This window comes from Epinephelus lanceolatus, chromosome 9 (assembly GCF_041903045.1).
Source record: "Epinephelus lanceolatus isolate andai-2023 chromosome 9, ASM4190304v1, whole genome shotgun sequence".
NCBI lineage: Eukaryota > Metazoa > Chordata > Actinopteri > Perciformes > Serranidae > Epinephelus > Epinephelus lanceolatus.
In genome coordinates this window covers 43,295-65,701 of record NC_135742.1, presented here as the reverse complement: position 1 = coordinate 65,701, position 22,407 = coordinate 43,295, and the positions used below count along the sequence as shown (strand labels likewise).

General features: G+C 43.3%; 1 protein-coding gene across 1 annotated transcript in view; it reads left to right on the top strand.

Moving 5' to 3' along the window:
- Positions 1 to 21,050, top strand: part of fnbp1a (formin binding protein 1a) — a 63,968-nt gene extending 42,918 nt beyond the window's left edge. The window contains exons 14-18 of the mRNA XM_033618858.2: positions 933 to 1,065; positions 1,293 to 1,438; positions 1,558 to 1,694; positions 18,885 to 19,043; positions 19,962 to 21,050. Coding sequence (XP_033474749.1) covers positions 933 to 1,065; positions 1,293 to 1,438; positions 1,558 to 1,694; positions 18,885 to 19,043; positions 19,962 to 19,990 — 604 coding nt within the window. The 3' untranslated portion in view covers positions 19,991 to 21,050. The remainder of the gene's footprint in view (positions 1 to 932; positions 1,066 to 1,292; positions 1,439 to 1,557; positions 1,695 to 18,884; positions 19,044 to 19,961) is intronic.
- The last annotated feature ends 1,357 nt before the right edge of the window (positions 21,051 to 22,407 follow it).

Genomic DNA, 22,407 nt, shown 5'->3' with positions numbered 1-22,407 from the left:
TGTGACTCTTCCTGTGTATCTGACTCTTCCTGTTTCTGACTCTTCCTGTATATGTGACTCTTCCTGTATATGTGACTCTTCCTGTTTCTGACTCTTCCTGTGTATATGACTCTTCCTGTATCTGACTCTTCCTGTATATGTGACTCTTCCTGTATATCTGACTCTTCCTGTATCTGACTCTTCCTGTATAAGTGACTCGTCCTGTTTCTGACTCTTCCTGTATATGACTCTTCCTGTATCTGACTCTTCCTGTATAAGTGACTCTTCCTGTTTCTGACTCTTCCTGTATATGTGACTCTTCCTGTATATGTGACTCTTCCTGTATCTGACTCTTCCTGTATATGTGACTCTTCCTGTATATGACTGTTCCTGTATATGACTCTTCCTGTGTAATTGACTCTTCCTGTATATGTGACTCTTCCTGTGTATCTGACTCTTCCTGTATATGACTCTTCCTGTGTATATGACTCTTCCTGTGTATCTGACTCTTCCTGTATATGTGACTCTTCCTGTGTATATGACTCTTCCTGTGTATCTGACTCTTCCTGTATATGTGACTCTTCCTGTGTATCTGACTCTTCCTGTGTATCTGACTCTTCCTGTATATGTGACTCTTCCTGTATATGTGACTCTTCCTGTGTATATGACTGTTCCTGTATATGACTCTTCCCGTGTATCTGACTCTTCCTGTATATGACTCTTCCTGTATATGTGACTCTTCCTGTGTATATGACTGTTCCTGTATATGACTCTTCCCGTGTATCTGACTCTTCCTGTATATGACTCTTCCTGTATATGTGACTCTTCCTGTATATGTAACTCTTCTGTGTATCTGACTCTTCTAGTATATGACTCTTCCTGTGTATCTGACTCTTCCAGTTTGTTTGTATGTTTGTTTATTGTTTGTTTATTGTGTGTGTTTGTTGTTCCAGAGACGCTCTCCTGAAGATGAGGGAGGTGTACGAACGAAGTCCTCAGATGGGCGATGCTGGCAGTTTGGAACCTCGACTGGAGGAAGTGAAACAGAGTCTGCAGAGACTGGATGACGAGCTGAGGAGGAACCAGGTCTGCACTACACATAATACACTCAGTACATTGTACACTCATAGTACACGCATATTGCACTCATACTATACATACTACACACATTATACTGTACACACATAGTACACACACAGTATGTGTATTTTCTGTTAACGTGCTAACTTGTATGTTAATGAGTATAAACATGTATGTTACTACATTAACCTTAACGTGTGTGTGTGTGTGTGTGTGTGTGTGGTCCTCTGCAGGCATGGCTTTTGGAGGCAGATAGCAGACTGTCTGACCACGGCGGTCGAAGACAAAGTGGAGGTTGTGGGTTAAATTCTCAGGCGACGACGCCCGGCAGCAGCAGCCTGAAACAGCTGGACAACCGCAGCCCTGCCAGCAGAGAGAGGTTATTGATTATTGATCATTGATCATTCAGCAGTTATATTTAAAGTCCTCTGACATGTTCATAGATTCTACATGATTGAATCTGTCTGTCTCTGTGTCCACCTGTCTGTCTGTCCTCAGTCCTGATGGCAGCTACACTGAGGACCACAGTGCAGAGCTTCAATTCAAGTCTCGTAGTTCGGAGTTTGATGACGACTTTGATGATGAAGAACCGTTACCGAGTATTGGCACCTGCAAGTCCCTTTACCCGTTCCAAGGTATGGCTTTACCTGAAGTACTATTGTCAGTACATCAGCTGACATTCAGGTACACAGTGATGTCACCTGGGTTCTTCAGGATCAGATGATCATTTCTGCAGATTAAAAACCTTCTGATCTGAGACTGAGACAGAGTTCCAGCAGGTCAGAGATGAGTCAAAGACATGTCTTTATTCATGGTTGTCCCAGATGCCACCATAGTTTTATAACCTGGTTGATTTTCTCGCAGCCAAAAACTGGATGTGTTTGTTGTTTGGGCACCGTACGTGTGTGTGTGTGTGTGTGTGTGTGTAACCTCTGTCGGATCAGCTCCCGGAAAATTGCCTTCTTTAACATTTTTTATCCACTTTTAACTGGCATACTCTTGGTAAACTGTCTTTACCCTTTACACAATCTTTCTACGTGACCACTGTTCCAATTGGACCTAGCGATCCCAATTTTTCACAACTAGCTCATGCCCTGCGCTAGCCAGCCGGCTAACATTAGCATGTTTTTAGCACTAGCTAGCTTGTTTTTAGCGTTGCTGCTAACACTACTCATCTGTTGAAGCACCTAACGTTACTGGAAAGTGACCGGGACTCAACGCCCCTCCAACGCCCTCGGGCTTCTACTAACCCAGACACTTACTCTCTGCAGCAGGCCCTCTTACTGGGCCCCTGCCATCACGACACTCACCATGGCTCCACCACCTCTCCATCTGGCTGCGTCAACTGCACTGTCCTTGCTGAGAAGGTCACTGAGCTGGAACAATGTATTTCCACACTTTGCAAGGTCTGTGAAGCCGAACTGCAAATGGACACTATCATCATCAAGCAGCCCCTTCACACACTCCACCACACCACCCAGCTTGACAATAGAGTTGATATCCTCGCCCTGCAAGATTTCCCTCCCCTACCAGCTGAACCCCAACCTTCACCACCGTCTTCCCCACAGTCCAACAACGCACCGTCACTTCAGTCCCCCCCTCAGTGCCCTGCTCTCCCTGGAGCTCGCCGCCTTTCCATCCCGCACTTCACACCGGCTCTGCAGCGTTCTCCTGCCTCATCTTCCACCTGTGCCTCTCCACCTGCTCTGTCACCGCCATCCAGATCTCCATCAGAACCCTCTCTCCCTTCATCACCACTACCTCCTCGCCCCCTTTTCCCCCTGACTACTCTAATAATTGGAGACTCCATGACAAGAAATGTCAGCTTCTTCAATGCGGTTATGCACTGTTTCCCTGGAGCAACTGTTCCCGTCATTCTTGCTAAACTCCCCGGCATACTCCAAACACTCCCATCATCTGTCCACAGAGTAATCATTCACGTTGGCTGCGTGGATGCTTCCTGCAGACAGTCTGAGATCAACAAAGCAGTTCAGCAAACTATTTCAGTTCCTCTACACCATCGGAAAATCAGTCTTCATAAGTGGCCCACTCTCTCCTCCTGGCTGTGGATATGGAATATTCAGCCGTATCATATCCCTCCACACGTGGCTTCAATCTGCCTGCAAAACACACTCCATGAGCTTCACAGACAATTTCAATCTGTTCTTGGGCCAAAAATCCTTTATCAAACCCAACAGTTTCTACCCGAACAAACTGGGAAGCCGCATATTAGCAGCTAACTTGCAGCACACTGTTCACGATCAACCACGTAACTGACTGTTTACACTCCCCATGCAGTGCCTCCCCTTCTTCCTCTACGGTCCCAACTCAGAACACCACCGCTTTCCACAGCTCCCCCTACAGGCCCCAGCTGTCTCTCCCTTCTCCTGCTGCTCCCTACACCATTCAGCCTGTTAACTCTGTTAGATCTCACCATCCCTGTAACTGCCTCAATTCTGCTGACAAAAGCAACCTCATCAACATAAAACGCAATGACCCTTCTACAAATTTTCCCATTCAGCCCATTATAACTATCAGACCCCCCGTCCCCAAAACAGAAATGCAAAACAAGTTAAGAAAAAAATCCATCGCAACCTCTGCCTGCTCCCCCACTCCTCACAGTCTCTCACACAACAACATCCTCCCAAGCTGGCTCTCCAAAACACTCGTTCAGTCAACAAAAAAGCACTCATCTTAAACGATTTCATAACTGACAATAATCTGGACTTCCTCTGTCTCACCGAAACGTGGCACAGCCATCTGGACTATTTCACACTCAACCAAGCCACCCCCGCTGGATACACAAATATCGATCAACCCCGTCTCACTGGATGAGGTGGCGGCGTTGCTTCAATCCACAAAAGACCCTCATAATCAACACTATATCCACTCCTTCTGTACAGTCATTTGATAACATTGCTCAAACTCCATGGCCCCACCCCCTTGTCACTGCTATGATCTACCACCCCCTCAAACCACATCCATCTTTTTTCTCTGACTTTTCAGATTTTGTCACACATCTCTCAGCCATCCCACCTTCAGTTTTACTACTAGGCGACCTTAACTTCCATATTGACAACACTAACTGTAAACAAGCCTCTGATTTTCTAGAACTCCTCGACTGCCTCAATCTCACTCAGCATGTCAACTTCCTCAGCCACTCCCGCGGCCACACCCTGGATTTAGTCTGCTCCACTAGTCTCACCATCCAACAACTCTCCACCATCAACCTCCACTTCTCCGACCACCTGGCTATCATCATGGAAATCCACCTCCCGAAGCCTTTCCAAAGAAAAATGTACAATATTCTTTAGAAACCTCAAATCCATCTTGCCACAAGATATCTCAGCATCTCTCTCTGCCACCCTGTCTACATACCCTCCCCCATGATCTGATGACTTCAATGACCTTGTCAACCACTATAACAACACTCTCTCCTCCTGTCTTGATCAATTAGTTCCCATCAAACCAAAACTGTTTCATTTAGACACAGCCCCCTGGTTCACCCCTGAACTCCACCAGCTGAAATCACGTAAGCACCAGCTTGAAAGACTCCACAAAAAAAACAAAAAAACAACCGGACTCACAGTTCATCTCCAAGCATCCACTGACCACCTTTGTAAGGAAAAAATGTTCAACTTCAGCAAACACTGAAATGAAGAGAGTCGGAGAATCACGGAGAAAAGTTACAGCCAACGGGATCACTTTAATTGCAGAACTCAGTATACAGGTTGTAGGTACAACAGTACACCAGTAGAAACAGCAACACAGCAAAACAGCCCTGAACAGTCACCCTTCAAATGATTTTATAATGGGCGTCTGCTCGTTCATGTGCATGTGTGTGTATGTGTGTGTATGTGTGTGTGAACACGCTTGGGTCGTATTCCCTGGGAATCTAGAGTTCTCCTGATTTCCTACTTATTCCTAGAGCTGGACTTAGTGCATCAATATTTCCTGTCTTCTTTGTCTCTCTGGCAAAAACAGCTGTTCCTATTGCAAAACTTGGCACATCTGTTACACCGGCCAGGTCACCCTAACCCAGAACGTTCTGCCTCATTTGACCTCCCAAGGCTTGACTTACGCAGAAATACTCAAATTATCAAAACACCTCTTATGGGTCCTTTTTGCTGCCAAATCTGATATTTGACCAGCTGCTTCCTAAACCTTGTGTAACTGATCTTATTTTTCACCTTTAGTATAAAATGATAAATTATCTGCCTCTACATAGTTCCTCCTCTTTATGATTTTATCATAAATTACTCGCAGAGTAATATGACTTGGACCGGTGACTCAGTGAAGGATAGGGGCACGGACCTATCCACCAGTGCTAGAATTAGCAGCACTCAGGGCAAGGTGAGCGCATCTGTAGAGGGCAAAAGTAGCATAGTTGAGAACAAGATGCTTCAGGTTTGTCCTTGCGGCTGGCAGAAAGTAACATCAGTGAAAGGCCTCAGAACTCATCAGGGAAAGAAGAAGTGTGTGGCAAAGAAAGGGCAGAGTAGCCGCATTGATCAGTACTTCCTAAGAAGTCAGTCGAGTCAGTCGGATGAAGTCCAGCGGCAGGTAGAAAACCACAGTTCGCAGGATATCAGTAACGCTGCCACTGAGGAGGAGGGGGTAGTAAGAGAGGATGCAGGTGACACTGAGGCCAGTATGCTAGCCAGAGAAAGAACTATGGAGCAAAAGGTTAGAGTTAGATGGCCTAGAGCAAATGACAGTAAAGAATGGGAGATAGTTAATAGAGACTTGTCAGTAATCTTGAGTAGGCTTAGAGGAAATGCAATACAAAGGTTAGAAAAGATGGGAGATATAATGTATTCATATGGTGTAGAGAGGTTTGGGGTGCATGAGAGAAAGAGGAGTGAGAGGGTACAGTCAGGTAAGTCTAGGCGGCAGAGAGAAATAGAGAAGTTAGTCAAGGAAAGGAGACAGTTAAGAAAGCAGTGGAAAAAGGCTACAGAAGAAGAAAGGGAGGGAATTAAGGTGTTGCAAGAGGAGTTGAGAAGCAGGCTAGCAGTTCTTAGAAGGGCGGAGCATCTCAGGAAAAAGAGGAGGAAGAAGGAATATGCTAGGACAGGTTTTTTCAGGGACCCTTTTAAGTTTGTTAAAGGATTGTTCAGCCAGGAAAAGGGAGGGCAGCTTAAAGCAGAAAGGTTAGAGGTTGAAGAATATTTGAGAAACACGTATTCAGATTTGGAGAAGAATAGGATAGTAGGTTTCCCACCTGATATCTCTCCATTAGGAGGGATAGAGCATGAGATGGATGTCAGGCCACCTAGGTGGAAGGAAGTTCAGGAGGTGGTCAGGCGTGCAAAGGCTTCTTCGGCCCCAGGGCCTAATGGAGTCCCCTACCGGGTTTATAAAAGTGCGCCTGATACCCTTAAATTTTTGTGGAAACAGCTAAGAATAGTTTGGGAAAAACAAATTATACCAAGAGCATGGCGTAGGGCAGGGGGTGTCCTCATTCCTAAGGAGAAGGAGTCTGTGGACCTTAGCCAGTTCCGGATGATTTCTCTCTTGAATGTGGAGGGGAAGATTTTCTTTAGTGTAGTAGCACAGAGACTAGCTAGCTACTTAGAAAGGAATAGCTTAATAGATACCATGGTGCAGAAGGCAGGAATACCAGGTTTTTCAGGGTGTTTAGAGCATACTAGCATGATCTGGCACCAGATTCAGGCAGCGAAGATTAACAAAAAGGACCTACATGTAATATTTTTAGATCTTGCAAATGCGTTTGGTTCAGTACCGCACAGCCTCATTTGGAGTGCGTTTGACTACTTCAGAGTGCCACAGGTAGTTGTTAACTTAGTGAAAGCATATTTTCAGGATATTAGGTTGTGTCTAAGTACAGCAGGTTTCACAACAGGTTGGCAGAGGCTAGAAATAGGCATCATGGCAGGGTGTACAATTTCTCCATTAGCATTTACTATGGCAATGGAAGTAATCATCAGGGCTTCTAAGTGGGTGGTAGGTGGGGAGAGACGGCAGAATGGGTTGCATCTTCCACCAGTTAGGGCTTACATGGATGACATGACACTGGTGACCACAACAATGCCATGTACAAAGAGGCTACTAGAGAAGGTAAATAAGAACCTCAAGTGGGCCAGCATGAAAATCAAGCCTAGTAAATCTAGAAGCATCTCGATATGTAGAGGGAAGTTAAGTGATAGGAAGTTTGTCATAGATGATGAGGACATCCCAACAATTAGGGAAAAGTCAGTAAAGAGCTTAGGTAGGTGGTACAATGTAGAGTTGAATGATAAGGAACAGGTGGTGAAATTTAGAAAAGATGTGGCTGAAGGATTGGATAGAATAGATAAATCAGAACTTCCAGGAAAGTTGAAGTTGTGTTTGCAATTTGGGCTATATCCTAGGTTAATGTGGCCATTGTCAGTTTATGAAATTCCAATATCTGTTGTGGAGAGAATGGAAAGGTCGGTTAGCTCCTACATTAGGAAGTGGTTGGGCGCTCCTAGGTGCCTAAGTAGTGTTGCATTGTATGGAAAAGGGATACTTCAGCTGCCAGTATCTAGTTTAACAGAGGAATTTAAATGTACCAAGGTCAGGACAGAGCTCTTGTTATCTGGGAGTAAGGACGTGGTAGTTAGGAGTGTGGTTCCAAATCCAACCAAGGGGAGGAAGTGGAACCCAAGATCGGCAGTTCAGGAGGCAGAGGCAGCTCTTAGACATGCAGAGATTGTAGGTAATGTTCAGTTTGGCCGGGGAGGCCTGGGGCTTGGCTCAGGTAAACCGGTATGGAATACAGCAGGCCTCAAAGATAAAAGAAAGCTGGTTGTAGAACAGATACGCAGACAGGAAGAGATAGTAAGGGGTACAAAGGTAGTGGCCCAGGCTAAACAGGGACAGTGGTTGAATTGGGAAAGTGTAGAGAAGAGGAAGCTTAGTTGGAGGGACCTGTGGAGTATGGAGGAGAATCGTATTAGATTCCTGGTAGGGGCTACATACGATGTGTTACCAACCCCCCAGAACCTAAAACTGTGGGTAAATGAGGACCCATCATGCCCATTGTGTTCACGTACCGCAACTTTAAAGCATATTTTGTCAGGCTGTAAAGTTGGCTTGTCACAAGGCCGATATACATGGCAACATAATCAGGTGTTGAAATGTTTAGCTGCAGGCATCGAAGGGAAACGAAGACAGGTGAATTCAGAAGGTGTTAAGGATAGGGGCTTAGTAATTCAGTTTGTCCGTGAGGGAGAGAAATACAGAAGGGATAAGTTAGTGAGGAGGCAAGGGTGTGGCCGCCTAGAAGGTGCTTGTGATTGGGAAATGCAAGTAGATTTAGGGGGAAAGCTTGTTGTTCCTCAGGAAATAGTCTGTACCAGGCAGAGGCCTGACTTAGTGTTGTGGTCAGTGAGTCAACAGATAGTTTATTTCATTGAGCTGACAGTTCCTTGGGAAGACTCAGTGGAAGAAGCCTATGAAAGAAAAAAGCTTAGATATGCAGACTGAGCAGCGAGGATGGAAGACTAGGATTTGTCCAGTGGAAGTGGGGTGTAGGGGATTCATAGCAAGATCAACTGTCTCACTCCTGGGGGAACTTGGAGTGCGGGGACAGAATTTGAGGAAGACAGTGAAGGAAATGTCAGATGAAGCAATTAAATGCAGCCAGTTTATCTATTACAGAAGAAATAATGTCAGCTGGGGGCCAGCAGGGGGAACTACTAAGCAGGGCACATAACTCCTTGAGATCAGGTGGAGAGATCCACTTCCTGTCAGGAGAAATCCAGGAAGAGGAAGTATTTAAGTGTGGGAGTGGCCTATTGGAATCCATTTTGTTTGAGGCCATGCGGCAAGGTGAGTGTGCTTGCTGATCCTGTAAGTCCAGTTAGCTCCTTTAACTTTAGCTTATATTGTAGTTATGCTATGTAGTGTGTGAAATAGAGTATGGTGAATGTGACAGGAAAGCTAGTATCAGCATTGCTTCTGCCTGGAGCTCGCATGTATGGAGCCTGGGTTTGGTTGAAGATGGCAGTGCTGTTTGGGCTGAGAAAGCCATGTGTAAGTAAGAAGGAAATCCAGGAAGAGGAAGGTTATATAAGTGTGGGAGTGGCCTATTTGAATCCATTTTGTTTGAGACCATGCTGCAAAGTGAGTGTGTTTGCTGATCCTGTGAGTTCATTTATCTCCTTTAACTTTAGCTTACATTGTAGTTATGCTATGTAGCGTGTGAAATAGAGTATGGTGAATGTGCTAGTAAAGGCAGTATCAGCATTGCTTCTGCCTGGAGCTCGCATAAACGGAGCCTGGGCTTGGTTGAAGTTGGCAGTGCTGTTTGGGCTGAGATCACTGTCCAGCCTCCTGGAGGTGTCATTGTTGTGAGGGCTCGTCCTGGGGAGGTAGACTGTACAGCCTAACCCGGTGGGGGAGTGTGATAGCCTAACAAGGCTTCCTTCCCTGGGTCTACCTCCTCTATGGTAGTATAGGTAAGGTAAAGGAGGTTGTTCGGTTAGTGTGGGGAGCAGTGAGACCTGGCATTAGGGGAGTGTCTCTGGGACGCCAGAGATCACTGTCTAGCCTCCTGGAGGTGTCGTGGGACTAACTAGACGAAACACCGGTGAAAGGAGGTTCCCACCCGATGACCCCAAAGACATGTTAGTTATCACTGCTCACGGGTCTGTATAGTTAAACCTTGCCATAATAGCTTATCGTAGGGCTTAGGAGGATTATTCACTGAGTGCTGATCCCTTTTTTTTTTTTTTTTATTAGAGCACAAACTTCTTGTGTTTATTTGAATTGAATGGTAAATGAACGCCTATGCTTGTATGAATATGAGTAGGATATATGGCACTGTAACTCTAACCAGTGTTCCTTACTAACATGAATATATAGTCGTGTACGAAACTCTTGAACTTGAATATGATGATGCATAAGAAAACGTACGATATGGTGATATATGAACTTAACATGAGTATATGATATTACATCAAACACTGAACATATTTTATCATCTGTCAACATTCAACTGATGGAGGCGAAAAACTTGGCAGTTGTTTAATCCAGGAAAAGTCCCCCATCGGCCCCTTCCCATTAGGCGGCCTAGCAGCTGAATCTTAAACAGATTGATCAAATACATCAAACAACTGAATGCAACTTACTCATTAGAATATAATGGAATCACAGAAATCATTTTGAATTATATGCATAACTTGCTAAATTGAAATCAGAATATATTTTCCTCTTGTAAAATCAAAAAATTCCTTGTTTGGGACGCCAATTATGTAAGGAAAAAATGCTAAACTTGAAATGAAGAGACTCGGAGAACCACGAAGAAAAGTTACAGCCAACGGGATCACTTTAATTGCAGAACTCAGTATACAGGTTGTAGGTACAACAATACACCAATAGAAACAGCAACACAGCGAAACAGCCCAAAACTGTACAAAACCGCCCTCAACACTGCCTGCTCTGCCTACTTTTCAGACCTCATCCACAATGGGTGTGGTTACATGATGGCTTCTTATTCAGAATGAAATAAATCTGAATGAAATCATTCTGAATTAAAGTCTTTCCAAGTAGTTTACATAAGAAATATTCATTCTGAATGAGGGTTTACAGGGAGATCAGTTCAATCGCCTTTATTTGGGTCCACAAGGTTTGGGGCAGGGAAGGTTTCTGATTGGATAGGGGGCGGGGCGGATGTTACGTGTAATGGAAGGAAACACTGTAGTCCTCGCTCCGGATAACAAGATGCTTGATGACGCTGTTCTTAGTGCCTTTTTCAGGCTTGTTCTGCTTATATTCTTGAAGCAGCAGCACGACAACAACCTTGTTCTGCTAATGCTTCGTCTGTTGAGGAGGAGAAGGGAGATAGAAGGTTGAAGAAGGGAGATAGAAGACCGTGCTGTGGCGAATGGAAACCGGTGAGTGCAACGAGTCCAACTGCTCTATCTCAGCCCGTTGCTATGCACGCTATATACGTCATTGCGCCAGAAGGGCAAGGAAACGAGCATGCACAGAAAGAACAGAATGGCTGGAATCGGGTAGGAGGTGTACACAAGACAGAAAAATTCTTCCATTCGGGTTCTGAAAAGGAATATTCCACCCCTGTGCACCCGATTAGATTTTCTTTCGGGTTGGCTGTTTTCATTCAGGTTGAGGTATTTATAAGGAGCATATCTATTCGGGTAGGGCTTCCAACCTGAATGCAAAAGGAATACATGGCTCCATGTAAACGCATGTACTGGCTCCAATAACCAAAAGGCTCTTTTTTCCGCCATCAACAAACTCCTCAATCCCAGTGACAACATTTCAAACTCATTCACCACTAAAAAATGAAATTCTTTCCTCTCTTTCTTCCAATCCAAAATTGATACCATCTACAGTTCCCTATCCTCCTCCCCCATCACCCATTCCTCCTCGCTCCCCCCTGCTTCTCTTATCATCTCTCCACTCTCTAGATTTTCTCCCCGTCTCTCCAGCTGATTTTTCCAAAATCATCTCAACCATGAAAGCCTCCACCCGCATCCTAGATCCCATCCCATCCTAGATCCCATCCCATCCTAGATCCCATCCTATCTTCCTTCCATCATCCTCCCCAATTACCTCTGGGATTATCAACTCCTCCCTCAACTTTTCCACCATTCCCCCATCACTGAAACTGACTGCTGTAACCCCCATCATCAAGAAACCTGGACTCAACCCTGACAGTATCAATAACTTCCAGCCCATTTCCAACCTCCCATTACTTTCTAAACTCCTGGATCATGTTGTCGCCTCACAAATCAAAGCCCATCTCACCAACGATGACCTCTACGAACAATTTCAATATGGATTCGATACCCACCACAGCACTGAAACTGTCCTCCTCAAAGTAACAAATGACCTTCTCCTCTCCTCAGACTCCAGCCAACTCTTCATCCTCATCCTCCTGGACCTCACTGTTGCCTTTGATACCATTAACCACTCCATCTTAACTCTGCCGCCTACAATCTTTCCTCAGCATCACAGATTCAATTTCAATTCAATTCAATTCAATTTTATTTATAAAGCCCAATATCACAAATCACAATTTGCCTCACAGGGCTTTACAGCATACGACATCCCTCTGTCCTTAAGACCCTCACAGCGGATAAGGAAAAACTCCCCAAAAAAAACCCCTTTAATGGGGAAAAAAAAAAACGGTAGAAACCTCAGGAAGAGCAACTGAGGAGGGATCCCTCTTCCAGGACGGACAGACGTGCAATAGATGTCGTACAGAACAGATCAGCATAATAAATTAACAGTAATCCATATGACACAATGAGACAGAGAGAGAGAGAGAGAGAGAGAGAGAGAGAGAGAGATGCAGGTAATGACAGTAGCTTACAACAACATTAATGAAAGTAATAATATTATAGTCATAGTTCTGGCTACTGTGGTACAATATGTTGAAAGTATGTATTAATATCAGACAGTATACTTGTGTGACAATAGTCATATGTGTATAATAACAGTAGAAGTATGACTAATGACTAATGATGGCAGCAGCAGCAGGAGGCATCTGGCAGGACCACGGCAGCAGCACAACCACACACGTCACACTGTCCAGGCACCGCTGTGATATGAGTTAATCTGAGAGACAGTGGAGCACAAAGGCTCCGGAGAAGAAGCCGAGTTAGTGACATCCAGAATGGCCGAGTTAGCAAGATGCAGTAATAGGATGAGAGTGAGAGAGAGAGAGAGAGAGAGAGAGAGAGAGAGGGAGCCCGGTGTATTATAGGGGGTCCTCCGGCAGACTAGGCCTAAGTCAGCCTAACTAGGGGCTGGTACAGGGCAAGCCTGAGCCAGCCCTAACTATAAGCTTTATCAAAGAGGAAAGTCTTAAGTCTGGTCTTAAATGTGGAGACGGTGTCTGCCTCCCGGACCGTAACAGGAAGATGATTCCACAGGAGAGGAGCCTGATAGCTGAAGGCTCTGGCTCCTGATCTGCTTTTGGAGACTTTAGGGACCACGAGTAACCCTGCGTTCTCAGAGCGCAGTGTTCTGGTGGGATAATATGGCACTATGAGCTCTCTAAGATATGACGGAGCTTGACCATTTAGAGCTTTATAAGTTAACAGTAGGATTTTAAATTCAATTCTGGATTTTACAGGGAGCCAGTGCAGAGAAGCTAAAACAGGAGAAATATGATCTCGTTTCTTAGTTCCTGTTAGTACACGTGCTGCTGCATTCTGAATTAGCTGGAGAGTTTTTAAGGACTTACTAGAGCTACCTGATAATAGAGAGTTACAGTAATCCAGCCTTGAGGTAACAAAAGCGTGGACCAATTTTTCTGCATCTTTTCGGGTCAGGATAGGCCTAATTTTCGCAATATTACGCAGATGAAAAAATGCAGTCCGTGAGGTTTGCTTTAAATGAGAATTAAAAGACAAATCTTGATCAAATATTACTCCGAGGTTTCTTACGGTAGTGCTAGAGGCCAGAGCAATGCCATCTGGAGAAACTATGTCATCAGATAAAGAGTCTCTGAGTTGTTTGGGGCCAAGAACAATAACTTCAGTTTTGTCTGAATTTAACATCAGGAAATTGGTGCTCATCCAATTTTTTATGTCTTTAAGGCAGTTATGGAGTTTAGTTAATTGATTACTTTCTTCTGGCTTCATCGATAAATACAACTGTGTATCATCCGCATAACAATGGAAATTTATAGAGTGATTTCTAATGATGTTACCTAAAGGAAGCATATATAGAGTAAATAGGATTGGTCCGAGCACAGAACCTTGCGGAACTCCAAAACAAACTTTGGTACGTAAGGATGATTCATTACGAACGTCAACAAATTGAAAACGATCAGATAAATAAGATTTAAACCAGCTTAGTGCTGAACCTTTTAGGCCAATTAAGTGATCCAGTCTCTGCAGTAGAATTTGATGGTCAATTGTGTCAAACGCCGCACTAAGATCTAATAAAACAAGAACAGAGACGAGTCCTTTGTCTGAAGCAATCAGAAGGTCATTTGTAATTTTAACTAGAGCTGTCTCAGTGCTATGATGCACTCTAAATCCTGACTGAAATTCCTCAAATAAATTATTATCCTGGAGAAAATCACACAGCTGGTCTGCGACTACTTTCTCAAGGATCTTTGACATAAAGGGAAGATTAGATATTGGTCTATAGTTGGCTAACACCTCTGGATCCAGGGTGGGCTTTTTTAGGAGAGGTTTAATTACAGCTACCTTAAAAGACTGTGGTACATAGCCTGTTAATAGGGATATATTGATCATATCTAATATATGAGTGTTAACTAAAGGAAAGACCTCCTTAAGTAGCCTAGTTGGGATGGGGTCTAAGAGACACGTTGATGATTTAGATGAAGAAATCACTGCGGTCAATTCTTGAAGAGAAATTGGGGAGAAGCAATCTAAATATATATTAGATTCTACAGCTGTGTTTGAGGTTAGATAGGTAGGCCTACCATCCGAGGGCAGGAGGTCATGAATTTTGCCTCTAATAGTTAGAATTTTGTCATTAAAAAAGCTCATAAAATCATTACTGCTAAGGGCTAAAGGAATACAAGGCTCAATAGAGCTTTGACTCTCAGTCAGCCTGGCTACAGTGCTGAAAAGAAACCTGGGGTTGTTCTTGTTTTCTTCTATTAATGCTGAGTAATAGTTTGCTCTGGCATTGTGGAGGCCCCTCTTATAAGTTTTGAGACTGTCTGTCCAGATTAAACGAGATTCTTCCAGTTTGGTTAATCGCCAATTCCTTTCAAATTTTCGCGATATTTGTTTTAACCTACAGGTTTGAGAGTTATACCAAGGAGCGAACTTTCTTTGCTTTGTTAACTTCTTTTTAAGAGGAGCTACAGAGTCGAGCGTTGTTCGCAGCGAGCCTACGGCGCTATGAACAAAATGATCAATTTGGGAGAGGTTAAAGTCGGCACGGGAAACCTCTGTTACTGAAGGTATTGGTATTGAATTTAACGACGAAGTAATCTTTTCCTTAAATTTTGTGACAGCACTATCTGATAAACATCTAGTATAGTAACTGTTGCTAAGTGGCGTGTAATCGAGTAAAAAGAAATCAAAAGTAATCAGATAATGATCTGATAGCAAGGGATTCTGTGGAAAGACTTTTAGGTTATCAATTTCAATTCCATACGTCAGAACTAGATCGAGGGTATGGTTAAAACAGTGAGTGGGTTCATGTACACCCTGACTGAAGCCAATGGAGTCTATTAATGAGATAAACGCGGTAGCCAGGGAGTCATTATCAACGTCGACATGAATGTTAAAATCGCTTACAATAATAACTTTATCTGATTTAAGAACTAAACTGGATAAAAACTCTGAGAATTCAGATACAAATTCAGAATACGGGCCAGGAGCACAGTACACTATAACAAATAAAAGTGGCTGCGAGGTTTTCCAGGTCGGATGTAAAAGACTAAGAACGAGGCTTTCAAATGAATTATAATCTAGTTTAGGTTTAGGGCTGATTAACAGACTAGAGTTAAAAATGGCTGCAACTCCCCCTCCTCGGCCGCTGCCTCGAGGAATGTGGGTATTATTATGACTGGGAGGCGTGGACTCATTTAGACTAACATATTCATCTTGACACAGCCAGGTTTCAGTGAGACTGAGTAAATCAATATGATTATCTGATATTAATTCGTTTACTAACACTGCTTTAGACGATAGAGACCTGATATTTAACAGTCCGCATTTAATTCTCCTGTTTTGTCTTTCTGTCACAGAAGAGGTTTTAATTTTTATGAGGTTGTTATGCACAACTCCTCTTTGTTTAATTTTAGATTTAAATAATTTAGGTGGTCGGGGGACAGACACCGTTTGTATAAAACTATGAAAACTATGGCTGGGTAACTGAACTAGAAGCTCAGAGAGGCGTTTAGGACTGCAACTCTCTGTCCTGGTCTCAACTCTGGGTTGTCAGGGATTTAAATTACTAATAAAATTTGCCAGGTTCCTAGAAATGAGAGCAGCTCCATCCAAAGTGGGGTGAATGCCGTCTCTCCTAATAAGACCAGGTTTTCCCCAGAAAGTTTGCCAATTATTAACAAAACCCACATCGTTTGCTGGACACCACCTGGACAGCCAGCGGTTAAATGATGACATGCGGCTAAACATGTCATCACTGGTCAGATTTGGGAGGGGTCCAGAGAAAACTACGGAGTCCGACATCGTTTTTGCATATTCACACACCGAGGCAATATTAATTTTAGTGACCTCCGATTGGCGTAACCGGGTGTCATTGCCGCCGACGTGAATAACAATCTTACTGAATCTACGTTTAGCTTTAGCCAGCAGTTTTAAATTTGATTCAATGTCGCCCGCTCTGGCCCCAGGGATACATTTGACTATGGCCGCTGGTGTTGCTAACTTCACGTTCCTCAGAATAGAGCTGCCAATAACCAGAGTTTTATCCTCAGCGGGTGTGTCGCTGAGTGGGGAAAAGCGGTTGGAAACGTGAACAGGCTGGTGGTGAACCGTGGGCTTCTGCTTGGAGCTGTGCTTCTGGCGAACCGTAACCCAACCTCCCGGCTGAACGGGAGTTACCGGAGGACAGTTAGCAGAGGCTAAGGCTATGCTATGTGGCTCCGCACCGGCTACAGGGGGCTGGCTAACTACCGCAGCTACTGAATGGTTTTCCATGGTGCGGAGCCGCGCTTCTAATTCACTAAGCCTCGCCTCCAACGCAGCAAATAAGCTACACTTATTACAATTACCACTGTCGCTAAAGGAGGCAGAGGCATAACTGAACATTTGGCACACCGGGCAAGAAAGAGCAGGAGAAGGAGAAGCCATGGCTAAGCTAAAGTAGCTAACAAGGCTAAGAGCGTGCAAACAACAGCTAAGAGATTAGCGAGAAAGTCGTAGAAAGAAGGAGAGCTATAAGTGCTTAAACAGAACCAGTGTGGGTTATGACTTGAAGTAGACGTTAAAGCAGCGTTAAAGCAACTGAGGTGAGAAAGCAGGCTAGCAGAATTCACCAGAGCAGTACAGAGACACTGTCACAGAAACACCGGAAATGACACAACTCGCTTACCGCAATACGTCAGCACGTGAGTGGGAAGATGAGCCCTCACCTGGCTCCAATCACACCTTACTGAAAGGAAGCAATTCATCTTCATCAACAACTGCTCCTCCTCGACTGCCCCCGTCCCAAGGTGTCCCCCAGGGTTTGGTCCTCTTCATCCTCTACCTTCTCCCCCTCGGTCAGATCATCCGTTGTCACGGCCTCCATTTCCACTGTTACGCTGACGACATCCAGCTCTACATCTCCGTCAAATCCATCACCTCTCAGACCCACTCCACCCTCTCAAACTGTCTCTGATATCAGACACTGGATGCAAACAAATCTCAAACTCAACTCTCATCCATCCACCCCCATCTGTAACAGGTAGACATATGTCAATCAATCAATCAATCAATCAATCATTTTCATTTATAAAGCCCAATATCACAAATCACAATTTGCCTCACAGGGCTTTACAGCATACAACATCTCTCTGTCCTTTGGACCCTCACATATGTCCCTTTGTCTCCTCCACCCACCCTTGTCTGTAACAGGTGGACAGGTGTCCCTTTGTCTCATCTATTCACCCCGTCTGTAACAGGTGGACTGGTGTCCCTTTGTCTCATCCATCCACCTCCGTCTGTAACAGGTGGATGGGTGTCCCTTTGTCTCATTGATTCCAAAAAGCATCAGGCTTGTTTCAATGTTCCTTCACAAACATGTGAGTCTGAATGTAGTGGTGAGAACACAGCAAAGGTTTTCTTCTGATGACTCCTTCATGAAGATCATACCTGTCCAGGTGTGTCTGCACAGTAGAACAGTGCACCACCACTCTTCCTTTCTAACAATCCTACGAGCAGCTCTGTCACAGTTTTCAGCTTGACCTCCACGGTTCCTGTTAACTGCCATTTCTTCATAACATGACCAAGTGAGGAAACAGCTCCCTGAAAACACTTTATCTTCTTCTAGTCTTCATCAGGTCTTTCAGTTTTCAGAGTGCTAGGCAGCTGTTTAGATGAGCCCATGGCTGCTGATTGTTGGGACAAGGTTTATTTATAAAGCCTTGTAATTTACATATATGGAGAACAGTGGATCCAGTATGGAACCCTGAGGCACACCTTTTGATACAGGAAGCAAACTGGACACGTGTTTTATCTGAGGAGTAATTTGTGAACCAACAAACAGTATGTCCATCAGGATGATGTGGTTAACTGATGAATCAAGAAAGAGGGTGGAGCAGTAGTTTTTACAGTCTGATGATGCCATTCATCACTTTGACAGAATCAGCTGTTGTTCTGTATTGTTTTCTAAAGTCTGACTGATGTGGTGATAAAAATAAAATTTCAATTCTCCACGTTGTTCATAAAGAAGTTTTTCAAGGACTGAAACACATGATTGAGAGATCAGCCTGTACCTGTGGAACCTCCTCCTCCCAGCAGAGTGACAATGTTTACACATTCCTTATGTTCAGAAACACGTTCATGTTGTCTTGGTTCTATAGAGCGGTTCTACCTGAGGTCTTGGTTCTATAGAGGGGTTCTAACTGAGGCTTTGGTTCTGTACAGTGGTTCTACCTGAGGCCTTGGTTCTATACAGCGGTTCTACCAGAGCACTCTCGGCTGCGTTTGTCTGTCTGAAATAACCCATACTTGTTTGGCTTTAAGTGGTGTGAAGGATTGTGGGTAGAACTCTTTCCTGTTGATGACAGGAAGTCGTCATCAGATGAGGGTTAGACCAGAGAATTCAGGAGGTGTAACTGACCACATATCGAGTTCTCATCTGGTTCTCTTTGGTTCCACTTTGGTTCTCTGTGGTCTCAACATGTTGTTGTTGTTCTTCTTCTGCAGGTCAGAACGAAGGTACTCTGTCAATGGTGGAGGGGGAACTACTTTCTGTGGTGGAAGAGGACAAGGGTGATGGTTGGACCAGAGTGCGGAGGAACCTGGAGGAGGAGGGATACGTCCCCACCTCCTACATCAAAGTCTTCCTGGACAGCAGTGCCAAAGGTGCCATGACCTACATCTGACCTTCACATGACCTTCATACGACCTACATCTGACCTTCATACAACCTACATCTGACCTTCAAATGACCTTCACACGACCTACATGTGACCTTCCCATGACGTTTATACGACCTATGTCTGACCTCAGTTTTAATTCAATCCAATGTTACTCTCAATGACCTTGATATGACCTTTTAATATGACTTTTAAGTGACCTCTACACAGATGTCGGTCTTTGACTTCCAGATGAACTCGACCCCTCCCCTCCTGATGACCTCTGTGACCTTTGAACTCTGAATGTCGACACGTGTATGTGCTCTGCCTGTCTGTGTGCCGAACCCTACCTGTTGTTTTTCTGAGAACTTCACACCAGTGTGACACACCTGTCTAGCTGTAGGACAGGTGTCCCTCATCTCAGGCCCCGCCTCCATGGGGGCATGGTTGACATACGTCTGTCTATTAGAGAACCATCTGCATTGATTTATTAATTTATTTTCTTCAATTGACTGATTGATTATTAAAAGTGAAAAAGGTCAAAGGGGACGTCTCAAATGTCTCAAACATATCAAAGTCTTTTCTGTCCAAAACTCTGAAGATGTTTATTTAACTGTGATAAAATCAAGAAAAACAAAAGGTTAATTTTGATAAAAGATCTGAATAAACACAAACTAATAAAAAAACATCAGTTTCAGAAACAAACCCTTGAGAGTTGTAAAACATTTTAATCTGATTTTATTTTTTCTGTGAATTCAGACACAGGATGAGTTCAGATTTAGAGTTCAGTGTTTGAGCTGCAGACGACCGCAGTCTGACTTCTTGTCTCACTCTACCAGCTCTAACATATCTACCTGTCTGTCTGTCTGTCTGTCCTCCTCTGTCTGTCTCTCTGTCCTTCTGTCCCTCTGTCTGCATCTTGTAGGCTTTGTGCAGAGTAGTCGGCTAGTCTAGCACAGTAATCGACCAGTGAGGACGTCTCGCCACAGGAAGTGATGTAAAGGAAAAGGTTCTGAGGAAGTCGGGTAACAGCTTCTCATTGGACAGTTTACTCTTCCGATATCTCAGCCAATCAGATGACAGACTGCTGTCAATACACGATGAAAGAGATGTTCTGCCAGTGACTGACTGAGATCAGATATTAGACAGGTCCCAAACACAGATCATGTGTCAGATCAGATATTAGACAGGTCCCAGTCATTATCAGACAGTTATCTCAGTTGAAATCTGAAAGAATCCACATTGATGACCAGTTTAATTTTCAGTGAAGAAAATAAATTAAAATAAATGTATTAAACTTTATTTCATGTTTCAGCCAGAGATACTTCTTTATTTTTTTGTGCTTTAATTTTTTTTATCTCATTCAATTTTTTTTGTTGTAATTTATCACTTCAAATGTTTCTCTGACAATCTGACCTGAGATCAGTTTAACATGTCACAGACCTGAGATCAGTTTAACGTGTCACAGACCTGAGATCACTTTAACGTGTCACAGACCTGAGATCAGTTTAATGTGTCAGAGACTGACCTGAGATCAGTTTAATGTGTCACAGACCTGAGATGAATGTTTTTGTGACCAAAAACAAAATGGCAGACACTCCTTTCTGTTGAGAGACTGAAATAGAAAAGAAAGTGAACATCTAGTTTTGTCAATGCAGTGATATCACAGGGTGTGTCCCCACATGGTGACATCACTGTGACACTGCTGTGAGGTCATGTGACTGTGTGAAGTTTTCAAAGTGTAAATATGAACCGTAGCTGCACAGGTGTAGCCCCAACCTCTGTTTACCTGCTGATATTAGCCCCACTCCCAGATTAACTTGTGTGTATTAGCCCCGCCCCCGCTTGTTGATCAATGATCGTTATTGATTGTGTGAAATGTGAAACTTTTTTATTTCATAGTGAGAACTTGATCAGTTATTGATTTTTTTTATTGAGACATGAGACTGCTGATCACGCTCTTTTCAACTTCCTGTATGTTAAACTTTCAAAATAAAGTACACTCTGAATCAAACACTGAGTCTGTATCTTGTGTTTCTCTGAAACGCTGTGGCCGAAATATTCAGATTCTGTTAAACACATTTATTTTCCTCGTTATATTTTTCATTTATTTTTTTCTCGTTATATTTTTCATTTAAAGCTACTGTCAAAATAAACGATCGAATGACACTAAATTTAATTTGACTTGAAAAACTTACTTTAAATTTAAATATGTTTAAATAAATTTAATTTTAATTAAATATGAAGTAACATTAAAATCATAAACTTTAAAAGACTAAAATTTTTTTTGTGTGTTTGAAGGTTTGAACTTTTGCATCAGCAGATTTTAGGTTAAACCCAAATCCTAACCTTAACCCTGCAAACAGAAATGAGTCATGTTTTTATTTCAATAAAGTGAGAGCCAACCACAGATGATGACTCTGGACATGTTTCTTTGGACATTTTAATAAACAGTCTATTGCAGTATCAGAAAGCTGTTAAAGCTGCCAAAAGTCAGTTTTTATCCAATTTTGTGTCAGTCAATAGCCATAAACCTCAGTTTCTTTTTAATACCTTGAATACTCTTTTAAACCACTGTGACCACAATGGTGTTGTTCCTTTACCTAAACTGTGTGAAGATTTTCTAAGGTTTTTTATTGGCAAGATCTCCAATATTAGGTCCTCTCTTTCGCCGTCTGCATTAGATCCTGCCGTCTTTCCCATTTGCCCTGCTGTTTTTGACACATTTGAACAAGTGTCTCACTCAGCTTTAACTGATATTGTCCAGCCTTTATACTGTCCTCTTGACAGCATCCCACCCCGTCTTTTTAAGGACATTTTCCATATCATTGGGCTCTGTGTTATGGATCTGATAAATTCATCTTTGATGTCTGGATGTGTCCCAGCTGCCTTTAAACATGCTGTGGTCCAGCCCCTCATCAAAAAACATAATCTTGATATCCAACTTTAGGCCTATCTCCAAGCTTCCTTTTCTTTTTAAGGTCTTGGAGAAGGTGGTTAATGAACAGCTGCAGTCTTTTATTGATCTAAATGACATTTCCGAGAAGTTCCAGTCTGGTTTTAAGTCTCGCCATTGCACAGAAACGGCGCTTTTAAGAATTTTAAATGACCTTTTAACAGTTGACTCTGGTAACTAACTGCGGTCCTGGTCCTTCTGGATCTCAATCAATCAATCAATCAATTTTATTTATAAAGCCCAATATCACAAATCACAGTTTGCCTCACAGGGCTTTACAGCATACAACATCCCTCTGTCCTTAGGACCCTCACAGCTGATCAGGAAAAACTCCCCCAAAAAAAACGGACAGACGTGCAATAGATGACGTACAGAACAGAACAACATGATAAATTAACAGTAATCCATATGACAC